Source organism: Bacillus rossius, chromosome 6 (genome assembly GCF_032445375.1).
Source record: "Bacillus rossius redtenbacheri isolate Brsri chromosome 6, Brsri_v3, whole genome shotgun sequence".
NCBI classification, from domain to species: Eukaryota; Metazoa; Arthropoda; class Insecta; order Phasmatodea; family Bacillidae; genus Bacillus; species Bacillus rossius.
Window position 1 is genome coordinate 51,123,160 of NC_086334.1, and position 19,243 is coordinate 51,142,402.

At 37.8% G+C, this 19,243-nt stretch overlaps 1 protein-coding gene across 1 annotated transcript in view; it reads left to right on the plus strand.

Annotated features, from left to right (window-relative positions):
• LOC134533172 (dynein axonemal heavy chain 3) overlaps positions 1-19,243 on the plus strand; it is a 182,794-nt gene that overhangs the window by 153,016 nt on the left and 10,535 nt on the right. Inside the window, exons 64-69 of the mRNA XM_063370536.1 lie at positions 5,930-6,087; positions 8,320-8,479; positions 9,576-9,764; positions 12,009-12,217; positions 17,170-17,380; positions 18,190-18,303. Coding sequence (XP_063226606.1) covers positions 5,930-6,087; positions 8,320-8,479; positions 9,576-9,764; positions 12,009-12,217; positions 17,170-17,380; positions 18,190-18,303 — 1,041 coding nt within the window. The remainder of the gene's footprint in view (positions 1-5,929; positions 6,088-8,319; positions 8,480-9,575; positions 9,765-12,008; positions 12,218-17,169; positions 17,381-18,189; positions 18,304-19,243) is intronic.

Genomic DNA, 19,243 nt, shown 5'->3' on the forward strand with positions numbered 1-19,243 from the left:
CAGCTGGCAAGATCACACTAACCAGTCGCAAGACAAAGGCACGGGACTGGGACGGCAATAGACGCGCGCGTAGATGCTATCAGGTGATGCGCGCATTTTACCGGTATTGGCTAGCTTGGAGTCAATAGGGGTGGTATCTATTTTTAGCCGTCTTTTGTATGCCTGCCTGCTTACAGTACAGTGCTCGCCAAGATAAATGTGAACACATAGCGCCCAACAAAGTGTAACTGACTTGTTTTTCAGCCGATTTTACTTAAATTTTCGACTTTCTCTGCTCAAATTTTTCACGGTTTCTCAAAAGACGGTCGTATAAACGGAATGGACGCATCAGAGGGGGGTCGCATCGGCGGGATTCTACTGTACTTGTTTTGTATATCAGGGTTCCCACAGAAATATGAAAGTCAATTTCCCTGACTTTCCCTGACTTTCACTGACTACTTCTTACAAAATTCCCTGACCATAATTAACATGCTTATACCAACACTTTATCTAATTGACGTGATGTTGTTGATCCTCTCCTCTCTTCTCGCACCGAGCCCTCTTGACAGAGAGCCAGCAGGGGTGGAGGAGGTCGAACTGCTGGTCTGGCCCCACGTTGGGCGCCAGAAAGATTGTGATGATCCCGTCTCCTCTTCTTCTCTCACCGATGTCTCTCTTGGGTGAGAGCCAGGTATCGGGTGGAGAAGGTCCAAGCTGCTGGTGTTGCGGCAGGATTCACACTCGGCTGGTATGCAGGCGAATAGCTAGTGGGGTGAGAGATAGGGACTAAACTATTGATTGAAAATAATGTCGGTATTTTCCACGGAACTTTTATTGACCTGAATTGTCGAAACAGTTCACTTTGTTGCCTGCATCGGCTTTTACAACAAACACAGAATTTATACACGGTACACCCTATCGTCCAGAAAGGGGGGGGGGGGGGAAGGGAGACAAATTCCCTAGGCCGAGATAGGTCCTTGGATGGCCTAACTCGCGAAGGAGGGGTGCGAGCTGCAGAAAACGGATAGCCAGTCGTTCTGCTGCTCCCCCTATGACCGTCCTATGGCCAGTGGGCGGATTCCAGCCTCACTGGCCGTCGGGCCGATCAACTCACTCTCAGGTGGATGACCTCGCCTTTATATAGGGAGAAATGCGTGGGAACGAAGAAATGAAGGGAGGGGTGAACTGACTCCTCCTTGGAAGGGATGAGATGCGCGCGCATGAATCTCGCTGAAATTTCCCTGCCCTGGTGGTGGAAGTATAAACTAGATATTAATAATTAAAAAGAAAAGATAAATTTGACATAAATAATTATATGTACATACATACATATTCAATCCTAGGTATTAAAAAGTATTTAAACTTTCTTTCACAACTTAATTAGTTAAATTTATACTTTTATAAAATATAAATACAGTTGGTAGATTGCCGGTCACAAGATGGCGTCACAATGTACATGTTTAGCTGTGGCAAGAGAAAAAATATACATTTGTTTACACAACTCGTCCCATATTTACTATTATATTCTGAAGTGCATTAATATGTGTGGTTATAGCGACGTAAAAAATAAAGGGCGAAGATGGTTGGTTTCTTTAATGAATTAATCTATTGTTCGTCGCTTTGTTTATAACCTACGACGTCGCACAGATTCTTCGCCGCATATTACGTGAGTAGGCCTATTGCCGAAACACCTTTTTCCCTGAATTGCTTCTGAACTTAATTAAACTCGTTTTGGGTTTAATTATAACGTAAAGTAACGTGATATTTAATATAGGAAGGGCGGGCACGCGTCATAATGTACTCTTTTTTACAGCCTCCACCATCCCCATAGCTGCCCATCACGCTCCTGTTTAACTATATATATATATATGTGTGTGTGTGTGTGTATATTTTTAAATTTTTTATTATAAATTTTTGAACTCGAAAAAATTAGAAATGTTGGTATAAGCATTTTAAAAATTGAGATTATTTAACGAGAATACAAACTAAAAAATAACATCATGATAACAGTACCATAAAATTTAAATAAACATATGACAAGTATAATATTACCAAGTGATACAATTTACAAATCTTTCCCAGAACAAAAACCTATTTGAATTAAAAACAAAAATATTGCATTTGCCAATGGTTAACCATCATATGCTGCTTCAGTCCAGTATCTTTTTGTGTAACAAATTAATCTGTGCTGAAATGGTTTCTTCTTCATGCTGTTTTTCTAACCTTAAAATCTTTCTTCTTTCTTCTAGTTTCTTTATTTCATTTTGGAGTTGCCGCTTTTGTATGGTTCCACCTTCTTCTTTCTTGTTTCGCTTTGCATTGTCTAGATGCTCACTATACCGTCTTCGAGAATTTCTGACATAAGACAACATCTTTTGTGTTAGCGGGACCTTGTGTATGGTCTCATAATATTTTATGCCATCATAAACTTTTCTTTGAGCTATGAGACTTTCTTCCTGTAGATTTTCAACCAACAAGCTTTTGTTGATCGAAAAACCACTCTCAACTGTTGCATTGCCATGTGAAAATATAAGGCACAATTTCACAACTTCCCAGTTCTTGGTATTCAAGTAAAATTGAAGAATAAAATTCATCTAAGCACTGAGAAGACTCTACATTATTTTCTTCTAGGAATTCACAAAACTTTTTCTGAAGACCACACTGTGCTTCATCACAAATGCCAGAGTACTGAGTCTTTGCTCTTTGTGCAACAGTTTCCGTTATTCTATTATGTGAATACAGAACATCTAAGAGGATATCAAATCTAATTTTTCCTTGCTCTGGCTGTTTATGAATAATTTTTGGGTCCAATGAGGACAACCCCTGAACTACTGGATATTTTAAGGGACTCCGTTCAAGTATCTTCTCTGTCATTCTTGTTAGTATTTTTTGGCAATCTTTCTTGAATTCAAGAACTTCGCGATCAGTTGAAACCACCTCGCTAAGAAGTTTCTTAGTCTGAAATCCCAGATCAATGTTTTTGAGTTCACGTAAATTCTCCGCACAGTGTAAATCAACAGCAAGAAGTTTCTTGACTGTAGCAGGCATCTTGTTTGACTTGACAAATCGTTGCATCAAAGTTTCAATCAAGTTTTTCAAGTCTGATAACAAATATGGAGCGAGTGGACTTGCTGTTTGATATTTCTTCAGGAAAGGTTCACAGTCATTTGATAATGACTTGAAAAAAGAAAGTTTACACTTCATGAACTTGTCTTTAGATTGGTCTCTAACATTGAGTAATGTCTTGGTTTTTACAACCTTTGTGTTTTCGATAAATTTCTTAACATCATCAAACAGAAGTAAAGCTCTTTCTAAACATGGAACATTCTCCAACCACCTAGTAGCACAGTACTTTCGAGGAAACTCTTTTCTTCCAGTGACAGAAGTGAAATCTGCACGCCTCGCAGGTGATTCGTTAAAGATAAAATAGATATCGCGCAGAAAAGTAGGGACATCCCAACCAACAGAATTCAGTCCTGTTCTTATTGCACCATTTACAACATGGAGACCACAAACACCAGTGTTCACAAGAATCTTGCCATCTGGTTCCGATTCTTCTCTTATCTTCTCATCAAGTTTCTTAAGAAAACTCAAGTTTACGTTGGGCCCATCCATTGAAATACTCAAGATTTTGTTTAGTGACATAGGTTGAATGCCAGATGTAAAACTGTGGAGAAGGTTTTCTGCTGAGGCATGTCCTAGGAATACACTATTATAGTACTGTGTACAAACCTTATTTCGATTGACATCAAAATATCTTACGAACAAGTCCATTTGTCCTCTCTGAACTATTTTATTTATAGATTCATCAAAGGAAACAACATAATCTTTGCATTCACTTAAACGTTCCTTCAACAGCTGATCAAAATATGGTGCAAGTCCATGATTAATAACATAAGAACATTTAGTTTCACCCATTGAGAATTTTGAGGCAATCCCACTGTCTGGGAACATTGAACGAAATATTTCACCTAAATCTGCGGTTGAATGCAATGACATATTTTGGGTATTCACAACTTTCAAAGCCCATGAAACCTCGGCTCTTAAAACATCATCTTTCAAGCAGAACGAGTCTACTGACACCGAACAAGCAGGTATGGATACAGTTTTAATTTCAAATATAGAAGACTGAGGGTCACTACTGTCCAACTTAGTACACTCTTCTGAAATGTCTGTAGTTTTACTTCCAACACTTGTATCTGTGTTTGCTACATTTGAGGAGGATGATATATTCACTTCACGACTACAAAAAAAGGTCTTCACTGATGTCTGGGAATTCACACATTTTGTTAAGTTCGTGTGCTTCTTTCCTTTAGCATGTGAGATCACAGCTTGACGACCCATGTTACCCAATTCAAAGGACTTCTTACAAGCTCTGCAGTAAGCATGATAAATATCTGGACCTTTACATAACCATCCCACAAACTCAGGACTCTGCTTAGAGTCAAGCCATAGTTCATTAAAGACTGTTCTTTTTGAGGTCATGTTACACTATTTATAAAAGCTCACTGGATACTGAAAAAAATGGAAAAGAAACAATTAGTAACCCTGAAGTAAATAAGATAAAGTTTTTACACATTATCTTCAGTCAACCTGGAAAAAAAGTTATTAAACACAACACACATACACAAAATTGCTGCCATTAATTATAAATTATATTCCAAGATAAAAAAAAAAAGAAGAAAGAGAATAGAAAAACTAAAAGCTGAACAAAGAAAGAAGCCTCCACAGCATAAAAGAAGTGAAAGCTGTGGAGGGGCAGTTTAACGTCATACCCAGGACATATTCACTGACTTTCTGCTATCTCAGCACAATTTTCCCTGACTCACCGGGTTCCAAAACATATTTCCCTGACTTTCCCTGACCAATTTTATTTTCACTGACTTTCAATGACTTTCCCTGACTTTCCAGGTCTGTGGGAACCCTGTATATTAGATTAGAGATTACTTGTCAAAAACACACATTGCAGCAGCAGTGCTCGAGATCATGTTTGAATTACAGCACACAGCATACTTGCTAAATTGCATTCTCGCTCACTTGCATACCTGCTTGCTTGTATACTTCCACTCTTGAATATTGAATACTTACACACTTGCATACCTGTACACGTGTCTGTACACTTGTTACTTGCACACTTGTACACATGTTTCAACATTTGTGTAACCTACTAATTGCCTATCCTTCTATCTGTAAAGTTTTATTCACAACAAGTGTGGTAGCCATGCACCTATTTTTTTTTGTACCATCATGTTAAGTATTTAATTTAATATCATTCCAATTTTTTAAGTATTTTTTAAAATTCATATAATCCTTTCGATTCTTTAATTTCTAACGCCGTGTCAGAAACCAGGGCAGAGGGCAGCACACATATTCCTAGTAAAGATATGGGCCTAATCAACGGTCTTCTGTAAACCCTTCTTTCTGACCTAGCAGAGTACCTAGGTACATAGCTCTGTTCCATTATGTGTTAATCCATGTAATATTACAAACGGCATTTAACAATGTCTACATGCTAACATTGTACATGTACCAGGGTAAACACAGTTTAGCACATTTCTTCGTCATACTGGCTAATGACAATGATGTAGAATAGCAGCTACTGTCAATTTGCTGGAGGAACACTATTCGAACAAAGGGGTTTTAACTGTGTTAGTTATGGAGCATGTGATGTAGTGGTTAATACATTTGACTCACATGCTAGAAAACCTGGGTTGGAATTTCCATCCAGCCAACCTTATTTTGGGTTTTTCATATTTTTTTCCAAAAATCATGTTAGGCAAATGCTGGGATGATTACTTAATATAACGTGTTGCCAATTTATTTCATACTATTTCTCGTGTTACCGTCTGTAGTAACCTGGCTTGCAATGAAACGTTAAGCGGAAATAAAAGAAACAGTGTGTTGATGGCCATGGCGTGAGTTTAGGGATGCAGATGATGCTCGCTCGCAGATGTTCCTGAATGAGTACGAGGAAGTACCGCTGGACGCTCTGTTGTACCTGACCGGGGAGTGCAACTACGGGGGCCGTGTGACCGACGACAAGGACCGCCGCCTGCTGCTGTCGCTGCTCTCCACCTTCTACAACCAGGACGTGCTGCGTCAGCCACGGTGAGCCAGCCTCGTCCCGGCCCGGCTCGGTTCCCTGTCGGGACCCCACTTACACTGAGTGTAACAACAAGTGGAGCTCCCGTCGCCTTAACCAAGTCTGGTCCCCTCTCTGTCATAGTTACCTGAAGTGAAAACTATAAATTTGGCAGTATGTCCACTCCTTATCTTTCAAATATTCCACGTGGGCTTTCAATTTTCGCTAGTGTCTCCACGTTATGATGCATGATAACTTTTTACTGTAAATCCTTGCTAGGTTATACACGAATCCACAAGAATGGATTGCTTTATGAGTGTCTACCAAAGGCAGTTAAAACCTCTTTAAATAATTGCCTCATATGGGTCATTTGAAGAAAAAAGAAAACAGTGGAAAACTATTAATACTAAATTAACAATTACAGTAGAACTTCATTTTTACATATTTCAAGGGACCAGGAAAAACCGGGAAAACGCAAAATGAGTGATATGTTCAAATTTTTTTTATCATCTCACTATATGGGAAACAATAAGAAAATATATACCACACTAAATAATATTTCAGAGACGGTTACGTTTTTATATATTAACTATAACTTCACTATCTCACATAATTAAAATTATAAATACATATATCCAATATTTCAGTTCTTCATTATTGCCGAAAGTTAAACATGAAATTTGCTGTTCTTGTGTAAGAGATGAGAATGTTGAAGCATCTTGATATAGCCACTTGATGCTGAAATTTTGTAACACATTTGATTTTTGAACTTTGTATTTAATTACGTGTTAAAGTTTTATTAATTTCAGATTTTTTGAGAAATAATACTATAAAACGATAGCTACCACCATCAATATAATTGTTTACGTTGAGGAATAGAAGTTAAATTGCCATTGCATTGTTTGGATATTCATTGCAGCCATTTGACTTTTTAGAATGTTTCTAATGTGTTAAAATGAACATCGCCGAAAATGCACGAAGACGCCATATTTATAGGATACTCATACGTTGCTTAAAACGTATTTTAATAATGGAACAGTTATCCGCTCTTTTGTGTATTTAAAATGTGAGTTTTCACCTTTATTTTCATGCATAATACATTTAAGATTAAAGGGGAACGCTAAGAAAAGTACTTATTAATTTTCATGTTTATGTCACCATATGTTTGGTTCATGGCCATATGGTGTACAATAGCACGTGGCACAGTTGTTTACAATGGCGAACGAAGCTGTGGTGACCATACACTCATGCAGTAATGCTTAATAATTAAACTTCACGCTATTCATTTTGAGAATTTATTGTTTTCTCTCAATTTTCCGATGGTTTGCCATGAAATACAGCACTAATTCTACGTAAACAGTGGGAAATGCTTTTGCACAAAGCGGGAAAAGAATGCATTATTAGTATAGGGAAATTGACAGTGCATGTAAAAAAATATGTTAATCGCGGAAATTCGTATATCGCGGGTACGTAAAAATGAGGTTCTACTGTATTTGAAATAGCGGGCATGTAGCACTCTAAAGCTAATGCTATGATGACACCAGAAACTTTAAGTAAAATGGTTTCTCATCCAGACTGTCATAGTTCATGTATGTCATTTCCAAATTAATGCTGAGCCCCATCAGTTCATCTGACCCAGTTCAGTTCCGGGAAGACAGTCAGCCGTGGTATTCGCACAATCAGGTTTACTTTGTCTGTTTTAGTGTCAGGTAAGGTGTATAGTATGATGTACACTGTACACAGGAAGTAATTCAGAATGTTCGTAAGATAGGGAAAACGCTCTATAGACTTTTATGAGTTTGGTTGTTAGACTTTTATGAGTTTGGTCATGTCCTATCATCATTCACTAGGAATATGGTTAGAGTACAGGGGTAGCATATTCAACACCTAAAGCCTTATTTTTGTGTCTTGGAATACCAATTTTAAAGTTAGGACATACATATTTCGAAGCAGCCAAATATTTTAAAATTATTTTTATGCAAGATTTAACAAGAGTATAGATAGCATTGTCTTCTGTTGTGACCTGAAATACCAAAACGGATAACAACATTACCATGAGGCAAAAAGGACTAGGTCTTAAACAAGCATAAGAAAACATGCATAACAGAAACTTTAACAAACCTATTCCAATTAGGTAAAACTTAACTACAACAATGGTTGAAAGCAACAAACATGCTACGTCTATTGCAAACTTATTATGTACAGTCATTTCACATATTCCTCACTATTCTTAATTGACATAGTTTTGTTACTTTCAGCTATGCTTTCTCCTCAAGTGGCAAGTACCGTGTGCAAGAGGCAAATGACTTTGCGAGCATCTTGGAGTACATCAGCGGCTTGCCCCTCCGAGTGCACCCGGAAGTGTTTGGCCTTCACGAGAATGCTGACATCACTAAAGACAACCATGAAACACAACAAGTATGCTTGTAGTTACCCTACTAATTATTTTGCAGTAAATTAGCTTATAGTTTTGTTGCCAGTAGCATGAGTACCTACACCACTGTAGTACCAACCTAATTTTGTTTTAATGTTTCTGAACCAGGGAAGATGTGTAATGTTCATAGAGGTCAGCAGGTATTCCTTCATTTTTCAACAAGCACTTTATCAATATAAATCAGTGTTCTAAGTAGCTGATCTTGTCTATAAATTTCTTTATTTCATAACTTTTGAAAGAGATTTTACATGAATAGTAATTTCTTTAAGTAAAACAATAGTTTTTATAGTAGTTAGGATATATTTTTTTGGAAAATTCAAAATATAGGTAAAATTTTCGTTACAAGTTGTTTTGTTGTATCATTAATGAAAGAGGTCTACATTTCTGATACTTTTAATGACTGCTGTCGAAATTATGTGTTCTACAACTTGAAATAATCTGTAGAAAAGAATGTCATTTAGTCTTAGTAAAAATATCATCAGTAGACCTGTGGAAATATAAAATTTGAATATCAATTACAGTGCAGTTTTATTTTGAAAGTCTGATTTTTAGTAGACACCTGTACATGGTTCATGCAATGGCAATAATGTTTGACATTAATGGTTATAAATACTAAAACAACACTGAACAAAGAATTTTTAAAATTTCTAGCTTTTTTTTTCATTGACTGTAAACTGCTTTTGTTTTCTTTTGTTTACATAAATTTAAAAAAAAAAAAATTCAGATTGCAATTATTCTGAAGTTAAAACTTTAATCATTCTGCTGTGAACAATGCATGTGTAGGAATCATATTTGGCTTCTTATATCATGCACATTAATATATTTTAACTGGGCATGTACAGATTTACAGTATAAAACAGTGACTCCAGCTCAATGTTGCTGGTTACATCAGGTCTAATATGCAACAACTTCACTATTCTTAGAATACAAATGAATATTCATTATTTTGAATCCAATACAAATAATATTATTATGTGTTTTAATGTTTGAACGTTGTAATTTCCAGACCTAGTAAGCAGTTGAACACCTTGTTGTAATGGCTGGAGTACTCTGCAGTAGGCCCGGCGTGGGTGATTGCAGCTGCTGTTGGGGGCGCTGCTCACCCAGCCGCAGATCCTGGGTGGGGCGGGGGCCGGGGACGGGGAGACCAAGGCCTCGGACCTGGCCGACGACATCCTCGCCCGACTGCCGCCCCAGTTCGACGTGGAGAGCGTGGCGAGGCGCTACCCCGTGATGTACGACAACTCCATGAACACCATCCTGAGACAGGTGATGGCGACTCTCGGGGCCAATCGTTCTCCTGTTGGACAGAGCGGAGGAACGCATCTTTCATACAACACTTAAATCCTGCAGAATAAATGAACGAACTAGACATGGGGCGTAATGCCGTGTCCACATCGGGGTCATTATAAACGATAAGGAGTGATGAGGTGTTTGTGGGGCCTTGACAGATTAGTGGGTGAGCCGTGGAGCAAATATGAGAAACCCACCATTTTACACCATGGTTTCACACTTACAAAAATTCTTTGATTTGTTCTCAACAGAAACTGAATCTATATGACATTGTTGAAGCATCAGCTCAACCACCATGGGATCTACAAGAACAGCTGCGATCTATCCCTATGTAAATATTGCACCAGGACAGCAGGCCTCAGTTGTTAATCACCTTTGATAATGACTGCAACATTGGGCATGCCATTGCTTACAAGTATGTTGCCAAGAAATGTTTAATAACTGGCTACGAAAGACTATGATCTCTAATAATAAAAAAAAAGTGTAACTTTCACAGTGATATATGGTGCATTTAAAAAAAGAAGAATTAATAAACTTGTCTAAGAATAACTTTAAAAATGTAACTCTGCGAACATGCGTGTTTCAAAAATGTACCAATGATGGAAATGTAAAAACCAACTTAATAAGAGAGGTATTATAAAACTAACCAAATTCATTTGATTACTACACTAGAGTCCCGTTATAGCGAGGTGTCACGGTTCCGGGTTTGATCCTCGCTATAACTGTGTCCTCGCTATAACCGAATTGGCCAGATTTTGGCCCCCAAAAAATAAAAATTAACCGAAAATAGCATAAAAATTGTGTTTAAACCTGTATAATTGGAAAATAACAGGTTATATTAACGAAATCTTAATTTCTGTGAGCAGATGTGTGAATTCTCTTTAAAACGATACCCCACAAGTACGGATGCGATCAACGATTGCGTCAAAATAACCAGAATACCCTACCACGCCACGTAAGTATAGCATCTCAGCCCGCGGCCGACGCAGCATTGTGCTGCTATCTATTGCCGACGCGGGCAGTCTGCTGGCGGCCATGTTGGTTCGGGATGTTGCAAACAGGTGGTGCTAGTGTAGCGCGACGATTTAATTCCTTACAAAAAAGCAGGAGTGCGGCTGCGGCAACGCACGTACGCCTCAAACGAAATAGTCGCTGGAAAACTATACTTTTTCATTTAAAGAAACCTGTCAACATTTTTAGAAAATAAATTTGGGATTAAACTCAAACCATCACCACCCCTTTCCCGGACAAATACCCCAACAACTGACCGAAACAAAAGTTACAAGAAAACTGTCCTAGCGATTCGGAAATAAATACTGTAGTGCCTACTAGAGGTGTAAAAGTAACGAAAAAATGCGTACCCGTATGTATTCGTTACTATAACAATTAGTACTCGTTACTATCGTTACGTTACTCGTTACTTCTGATACCGCATAATTTGCTGTGTTATGTTGCAGCAACGAATCCAGTCGTATTGCGTACGCGTACAGAATGACGTCGCGTAAATAATAATAAATAGAATATAAACAATTAATAGTTTTTGTTAACCAAGAAACAATTAAATCTCATTAGAGCGGCTTTTTAATATTATCTCTTTTAAGATAACAACCAAAAAAAACGTGAAAATACGCGATTATAAAAACAAAAACATACATATTTCTAATTTAAAAAAATACTTTCTTATGTTGTTTCTGTTCCAATCTCAAACTTTGGCTACACACGGCACAGATAACTAACGGAAGTTTGATAAAAGAAAGAAAGGACGGGATTCTATTTTTAAAGCCACGCACTTAGGTGGCTACTGCAAGGCTGAAGAATGTGACAGGCGTCAACGGCAAGATGTCTAGTGGCGAGCGAGAGGGGTGGAGATAAGGCAGACAAATAACAAATGCGCGCTTCAAGCGATCACGCCGTAAATTCCTCAAAAATACCTCGTTATAGCCGTGTTCTCGCTATTACCGTGCTCGCTATAACGAGATTCTACTGTATTTATTTAGTCATTGAATTCAAGTTCAAACTAGATGCTAAGTAAATAATGCCCTTTGAAAATAAAATTCTGAATAATTTCATGAGTTCAGATTTATTTAGCTGCTATATCTACGTATTTGGTTATTTAACTTGCTCATCTGTGCTGCACGGTGTATCGCGAGCTTGTCGGATGGTTTTGCGGTCTCGTCGCAAGTGGCTAGCAGTACCTGAAAGCAGGTGATGTTGTTGCAGGAGCTGTTCAGGTTCAACCCGCTGGTGGAGGTGATCGGCAACACGCTCCGCGAGGTGCAGCGGGCTGTCGCGGGGCTCACGGTGATGTCGCCCGAGGTGGAGGACGTGCACGCCTCCTTGCTGGTGGGGCGGGTGCCCCGGGCCTGGGCCGCCCACTCCTACCCCTCCCTCAAGCCGCTGGGCAGTTACGTGGCCGACCTGGTCGCCAGGCGAGTGCACTCTCCGCACTCTAACTCTTCCACTGTGTTCCGTGACTACGGAAGTTAAAGAAATCACCCCGAAAATTGGTGATTTCTAGCAGCGCCCAGCACCAACTTGTGTCTAGGCGGCCATCTTAATTTTTACTGGACACACAAGCAAGGAGAAAGTTTCGTCCGCATCCAAACCAACGACAAAAAGAAAAAAACACTGTTGCATGTCCACGCTCCGAGCACAAACAAATGAGAAATATAATACAAATGGTCCTTTTTTTAAGTCACTGAACAAACTGCATTGTTCGACGTATCTCGAATGCAAGGAAGTATTGCTTAACTTGCTGCATGCCACCTTTTTTTTTTCAAACGGGATGTTTTCCTGTGCCACGATGCATGTATGTGGTTTCTTTGGTGCTGCCATTTGTAAAATTGATGACTCTAAATGGAGGGTCTTTTGTTCTCCAATGAAACGTGTATTTACATATGTATTGTGTTTTTTTCTTTTTTTTCTTTTCTCTTTCTTTTCTTTTCCTCTCCCAGGAACACATGACTGCTCGACGCTGACCACTACACTTTCCTCAACAAAAGAGTTAAATCCTGGAAAAATCTTGGAAATTCCTTAGTGATAGTGATTTGAGGGGAAAATGCTGTTCTCCTGTCTTCATTTACTTCGACTGTGAAAGCATTTTTTTACGTTGTTTTAGTGCATGGTCATACACACTATAAAATGGTGAATGCAAGGTTCTTTTTGAACTAGGCCAGCTATGGGGAAGTGTAGGCTAGATTTTCTTTATTTCTTTCTTTCAAAAATTGCAAAATACAAACAATTATTCGAAAACAAAAATTAGTCAAGGAAATTTGTAATTTTGGTCTTGTAAAGTTAGAGAAATTGTATTGCAAATATTTTTGGACATCCTGATTATCATTAATATTCAGTTCCAGTTAATCTTACTAAATAGTGAATCAATTACTTGTGAGCCTGTATTCGGTGGTTGTCATCGTTCACTGTACATTATCCAATAGAAAAACGTTGTTGTAGGTTATAATGCTTTAGGAGTCTTTGCTGTGAGTAAGCGACCAGATGTTTTCCATGAGATCTATACAAGTTTCTCCTCTTCACCGCCCCGTTATAAATGAAACTAATCTCATCGCTGGCTGTGTTTGTACACTCTGATCTGAAAACTGTCAACTTTAACACTAGCACAGTGTTTTGATTTTTACGACACGTATTTATCCTTATCAGTTTATCAGTTTGTTGTCAGTTATAATCTATTTTAATGACCCGCCGGGCTCTTTTTTCCAAAATATGCTTTAGCTGATAACATGGGTGTTAGTAATGGTTCCGAATTAACTGTATTAAATGCGGCTTTATTACAGTCTTCTTAAAATTAACGTGGCAAGATGTAGCAAAAAAGTCCATATAAATGTCCCTAAAACGGTACGAAAATTCTGTGGAAATTTTGTCCCGTCCGACGAGAATATCTTCTGTGGTCCCGAAATTTTTCCAGACTTAAAAGATTCTGCACATCATTGTTCATAAATGAATGAATATTAATTTTTTTCTAAGTGTTAGTACGTATTTGAAATCAAATCAAATACAAATAATAAACTATTCATTTTTATGTATGCAAATTTGAATATTCGCACAGACCTACCAATGACGCACTAACTCGAGACAGGAAAAATAACTTTTTGGCACCAGAGTTTCGCACCTCTTTCTTTCTTTCTGCTGCTTAAAGTTTACAGCAAAGTAAATTAGTAAACCAGACACTGTCCATTGTAATTAACCCTTTCACTGCTACAGACGAATATATTCGTACGTAAATTGTGTCCTGTGTGTGCTAAGGACGAATATATCCGTCCTATCTAAATAGCATTGCCTGTGCGAAGGACAACTATATTCGTCTCGCTACTTTCGCTTTCACTGCTACAGACATATAAGTACGTCTATAAACCAACACTATCTAGTGGCCGTTTCTGAAACTTATGTAGTGTTTATCGATCTTCGTGGCCTGCATTCGAGGTTTGAGAGTATAGATACTGTAACTGTTTTCTTTCCCAACAGAGTGTGTACGTGTCGCATCGCGTGTGTATGCTCGAGAGAACAGTAGTCGATTGTGTCGTGTTTGTACTTTACAACTCGGACAGTTATTTTTTTTTGTTCACTCATAGATAGCGCTTATATTACTATTTTTTTCGAGCTCGGGAAATATTTTCACACCTTATTGTGTATGTCTTGTTTGGTCGCAGAAATAACGAAACTCGCGCTGTTTTTAATTCTTTAGGAGTAAACTGAAGGCCTACTTGTTATTGATAGTTGTTTCAGTTGATCATGTTTTTGGTTCTTTGAAGAGGATCGTATTTTTAGTGGTTCTGTATAAACGGTATGTGAAATTTTGATTTAGTTCTTTGTAGTATTTACCCATGGCACGAAAAAAATACACAAATGAGGAACTGCTAGCAATGCTTGCAGATAGTGATGGCGACGATGTGAGTAGCATTTCAAGCAGGAACGATGGCTGGGAATCTGATAAATCACAACCAGGACCTTCCACGTTGACGTCACGATCACCAGCGAAGCAAAGATTCCCTAGTTCACAGTCAGAAAGTGAAACGAGCGATGAAGAGCAGGAATACGAACCAACAGCAAAAAAAATAAGACCAGAAGAAATAGCTTGGACACAGGGTGAATTTGTGCCTAATATTCATTATTTTGAAGAAAAAAGTTCTGGTAATCAAACTTGTTTGACTGAAGCTGAAAACGTTAGTGATTTTTTTTACCATTTTTTTTTCAAAGTCAGTTATGGAGCATATTGCTACAGAAACTAATAGATACTTTGATTTCATTGTTGAAAGCACCTCTCCATCTGAGCATTCCCGCCTCAGTAAATGGGCCTGCTCTTCAAGGGAAGATTATCTTTCAAGCAATACATTCCCTCAAAAAGAAGTCGTTTTGGTATAAAAATATTTGTATTGTGTGATTGTGACAGTGGTTTTGTGCTAGATTTTATAATCTACACTGGTGCTGTGTCTGACATTGAAGAGGCAGGATTGAACCTAGGAAAATCTGGCAATGTTGTGGCAACATTACTGAAACCATACCTGCAAAAAGGACACACTGTTTATCTTGATAATTGGTACTCAAAGTCCTACCCTTTTTGAATGGCTACATAGGAATGGTACAAATGCATGTGGCACAGTCAGAAAAACAAGGAAGCAAATGCCCAAAATGGACGAAAAGCTGAAGAAAGGAGAAGCTACTTTCAGGTCGTCTGAAAAATTATTAGCGCTAAAGTGGTGTGATCGATGAGAGGTTCACATGTAGACAACATGCCATAGTGCCGATATGATGGAGATTTCGCGCAAAAATGGAGAAAAGGTAATGAAACCAAAGTGCATCGTGGACTACAACGAAAACATGGGAGCAGTTGATAGTTCTGACATGATCATCACCTGTATCGAGAGTGTACGAAAATCTGTAAAATGGTACAAGAAGGTTTTCTTTCACCTCCTAGACATTGCAGTACTGAATTCTTATATTCTGTACAAAACAGTGACTGGAAAAAATGTAACAATAGCCCAATTTCAGCTTGCTCTCATAAGAGAAATTCTCGAAAAACATTCAAAAGAGAGAAAAACTGTTCAAAGTGGCAGGCGATCAAACAAAGAACATCCAACCAGACTTGTCGGAAGACATTTCCCATCAGTATTAGAGATGACGTCTAAGAAAAATCCAACAAGGAAATGTATAGTATGCACAAAGAACAAGAAATGTAAGGAAACTCGCTACTGCTGCAAGACCTGTGATACTTCACTATGTATTGTGCCTTGCTTTGAGATATACCACACAAAAGCAAACTTTTGAAGATTTGTGGTTTATTTTATGTACATATACCTCCATATAAAAGATAACATAAGAACACAAAAAGTTATTAAAATAAAAAAAAATAAAAAAATTTAAAATTATAAATTTAAAAATTAAAAAAAAAACTAATTGAAAATAATAAAATTCCAAAAATAAAAATTATATATAAAATATTTAACTTCGCCAGTGCGATCAAACAGAAGGATCTGAATTTTATGATTTCATAAAAAATTTGTTCAGCACAGAGGGTGCAACACCTACAAACACAGCTTAGCAACAACATAGTGAGCTCCTACCCTCCTCGTCAATAGCAGTGAAAGGGTTAACACACTTGTTTAATTTAACTGACCAAACCAACAGCAATGGAAGAATAATAAAAACAACACATTCAACATTATGGAGAACCTAACCAAAATGAATAACTATCAAAATTAAATTTTTTTACCATAAACAAAGTACCTTAAATTTCTATGCATAATACTAGATGAAACATGATTATAAAATAATCATGAATATTCATAAAACATAAGCCACATCACACATTCTTAGCTAAAGTGTTTTCATTAGCAGGGGGACAGGAATTGTGCTATGTTACAACTTTGCCATGATTTCGTGGGATGTTTTAGGTGCTTCTATGTTTTACAAACATTCATTTCTTCAGTGTTCCATTCTCAGAACCTCTCATTTTTTTTTCTAATGTGTCCGGTTTTTAATGAGACTGCATGCTCTTGATTCATTCAGCCATCCCTTGTTCCGTGTTGAGAGTAGTGGGTATGAATATATAGTAAAATACTCTCTCTTGAGAAGAGCAGTACACCTCAAAGTTTGCTCGCATCTGTACCTACCCTGATGATACACCACTGCCTCCCACTGCTACCATGCTGGACTACATCTCACTTCAGAACTCTCAACATTTTCATTCACATAAGGGTCCTCTGAATAATTTAATTAAATAAGCTACCAACTTGAGTGAGTTCCAAACAGGCAATGTAAAAGATGTTACATGAGTTATAGGCTGAAACTGTTCAAGTGTTGTTTTGAAATATCTTGAATTTTTGTGAATGCGCCATAATGTACTGAGATGCTTGTGTTGCTCCAACAGGCTCAAGTTTTTCCAAGACTGGATTGATCAAGGTGCACCAACCGTGTTCTGGATCTCGGGCTTCTTCTTCACCCAGTCTTTTCTTACGGGCGTGCTGCAGAATTTTGCCCGCAAACACGTCATCCCCATTGACCAGCTGGGCTTCCAGTTCGAGATCACGGACTACGACTCAGACAGCACGGCCAGTCCTGAGTTCGGGGCTTTCTGCAAGGTAACGCATTGCTCACTTATTCTCTTGACCTCTGTGGTGAACATAAAGATGTGTAACACATATTTTCTGAGTTTTTTTTTTGTCATGATGGTTTGTGGTTTTTCTCCCTCGCAATTAGCATCTCAACATGGGAGCAGTATAGTGTATGATGCTTAGACTTCTGCAACTTTCCTCTCTGATAGCTCTTCCTACCGGAGCTGTTACATTACAGGTCAGACCAGCTGAGAAATTGCCTCAATAGCTTTGAGTCTGATTCTCGGTAAATTATTGTTAATACATTGTTAATTTTTTTTTACACCCAAGATGGGAAATATGCATATGGTTTGTAGTAAATTTTACCAAACAAAAAATCGGCATAAAATCTGCTACCCATACGCGGGTAAATATAGTACTTGGTTGTAGCAGTAAGCCTTTGTCCATTCTGAATATCTAAAATATATATGTGCAATCATAGGCGGATTTTGGGAGGGGCCACGGGGCATGTGTTTCCCCCCCCAGAAAGAGTTCCTGGATTTGACCTTTTGTGCAATTAAAAATGAATATTTACCAAAATTAAATCAAATGAAATATATTTCTGTTAACAGAACGTTGAGTAGTGTTTTATTGATATTTGTCTTTTCAAGTCACACATGCAGCTTTGCTAAATATTTTTTATTCTATGAGAAATTCATGTTTGTTTGCTATTTTGCAAGCAGCAAAAGGATGGCATCAGTGTCTTAATCGAGGTAAGACTTTCAGATGGAGACTTGACTTAGCTGTGCATGTCACAGGTGTTACGTGATGTCCTGAGCTCACTGTTTTGTTTCCAGGGACTGTTCCTAGAAGGAGCCAGATGGGACAGACGCCTCAAAGTACTAAATGAATCACTTCCCAAAATACTGTTTGAGCCTGTCCCAATAATTTGGTTGAAACCAGGAATCAAGGTAAGCTCTGGTTCTATTTTGAGGGTTACAAATAGCAAGTATCTGTTCCTAAAGAAGTAAAGGACACTAAGTTGTGATAAACTACACTAATGACTTATTAAACTATCTCTTAATTTGTACCCTCTTTGCACAGCTGCACAAAATAAACATGTTACATTCCAGGTTGGCCCGGCTAGGCAATATGATATGGTAACAATTCACAACACACTGATTGATTACTGTTAACAGGAGATAAAAACTTTTGACTGAAATTTTTAAGTTATTTCTTTAGTATAGGTTTTCGGCTATTTACTTAAAGAAAAGAGTTTGGTGCATGTTCTTGAAGATTTAGTCTTGTTACCAACACTCATACAGTCGATAAACAGCAACACACATTAAGACTTTAATTCACTTTATGAGTATTTTCTGTTTGATCAGTTTTTTGAATATGAAAAAATATATAGGTAAGTACAAACATGCTTAGAAAGTCTACTTCTACATTGTAGTGGGTACAAACAAGACACTAGGCTACTGGGGCAAGTTGTGATTGCTGCATGAAATAAGTTTTATTATGTACTGTATTTTCATCATATAAGCTAGGATTATATGCAAGTGTTAAAAGCTTACACCTGCTACTTATCTTGTGACAGGTTGTCTTGAATGACTGTTCTTAGGGTGCTCATGGTGTTGTTGCTCAAAGGAGGATGAGAGAGAGTAATGTATAGAATGAATTGTCTAGCTCAGCCTATTTTTTAGTCTTGCTTCTACACTTACAACTTCCACCTGTTTGTGTTCTGTGACTGTCATGCTTAACTTAATGTTTATATTATGAAAACTTTTTTCAATGCTGCATAATTTGAAATTATGGTGATTAAAACTTTATTTATCTTCTGTTAATAACTGCTTGTCAACGATTGTCAGGCACAGACACTTTCCCTTATCTTTCTGCTGGACTATGTGG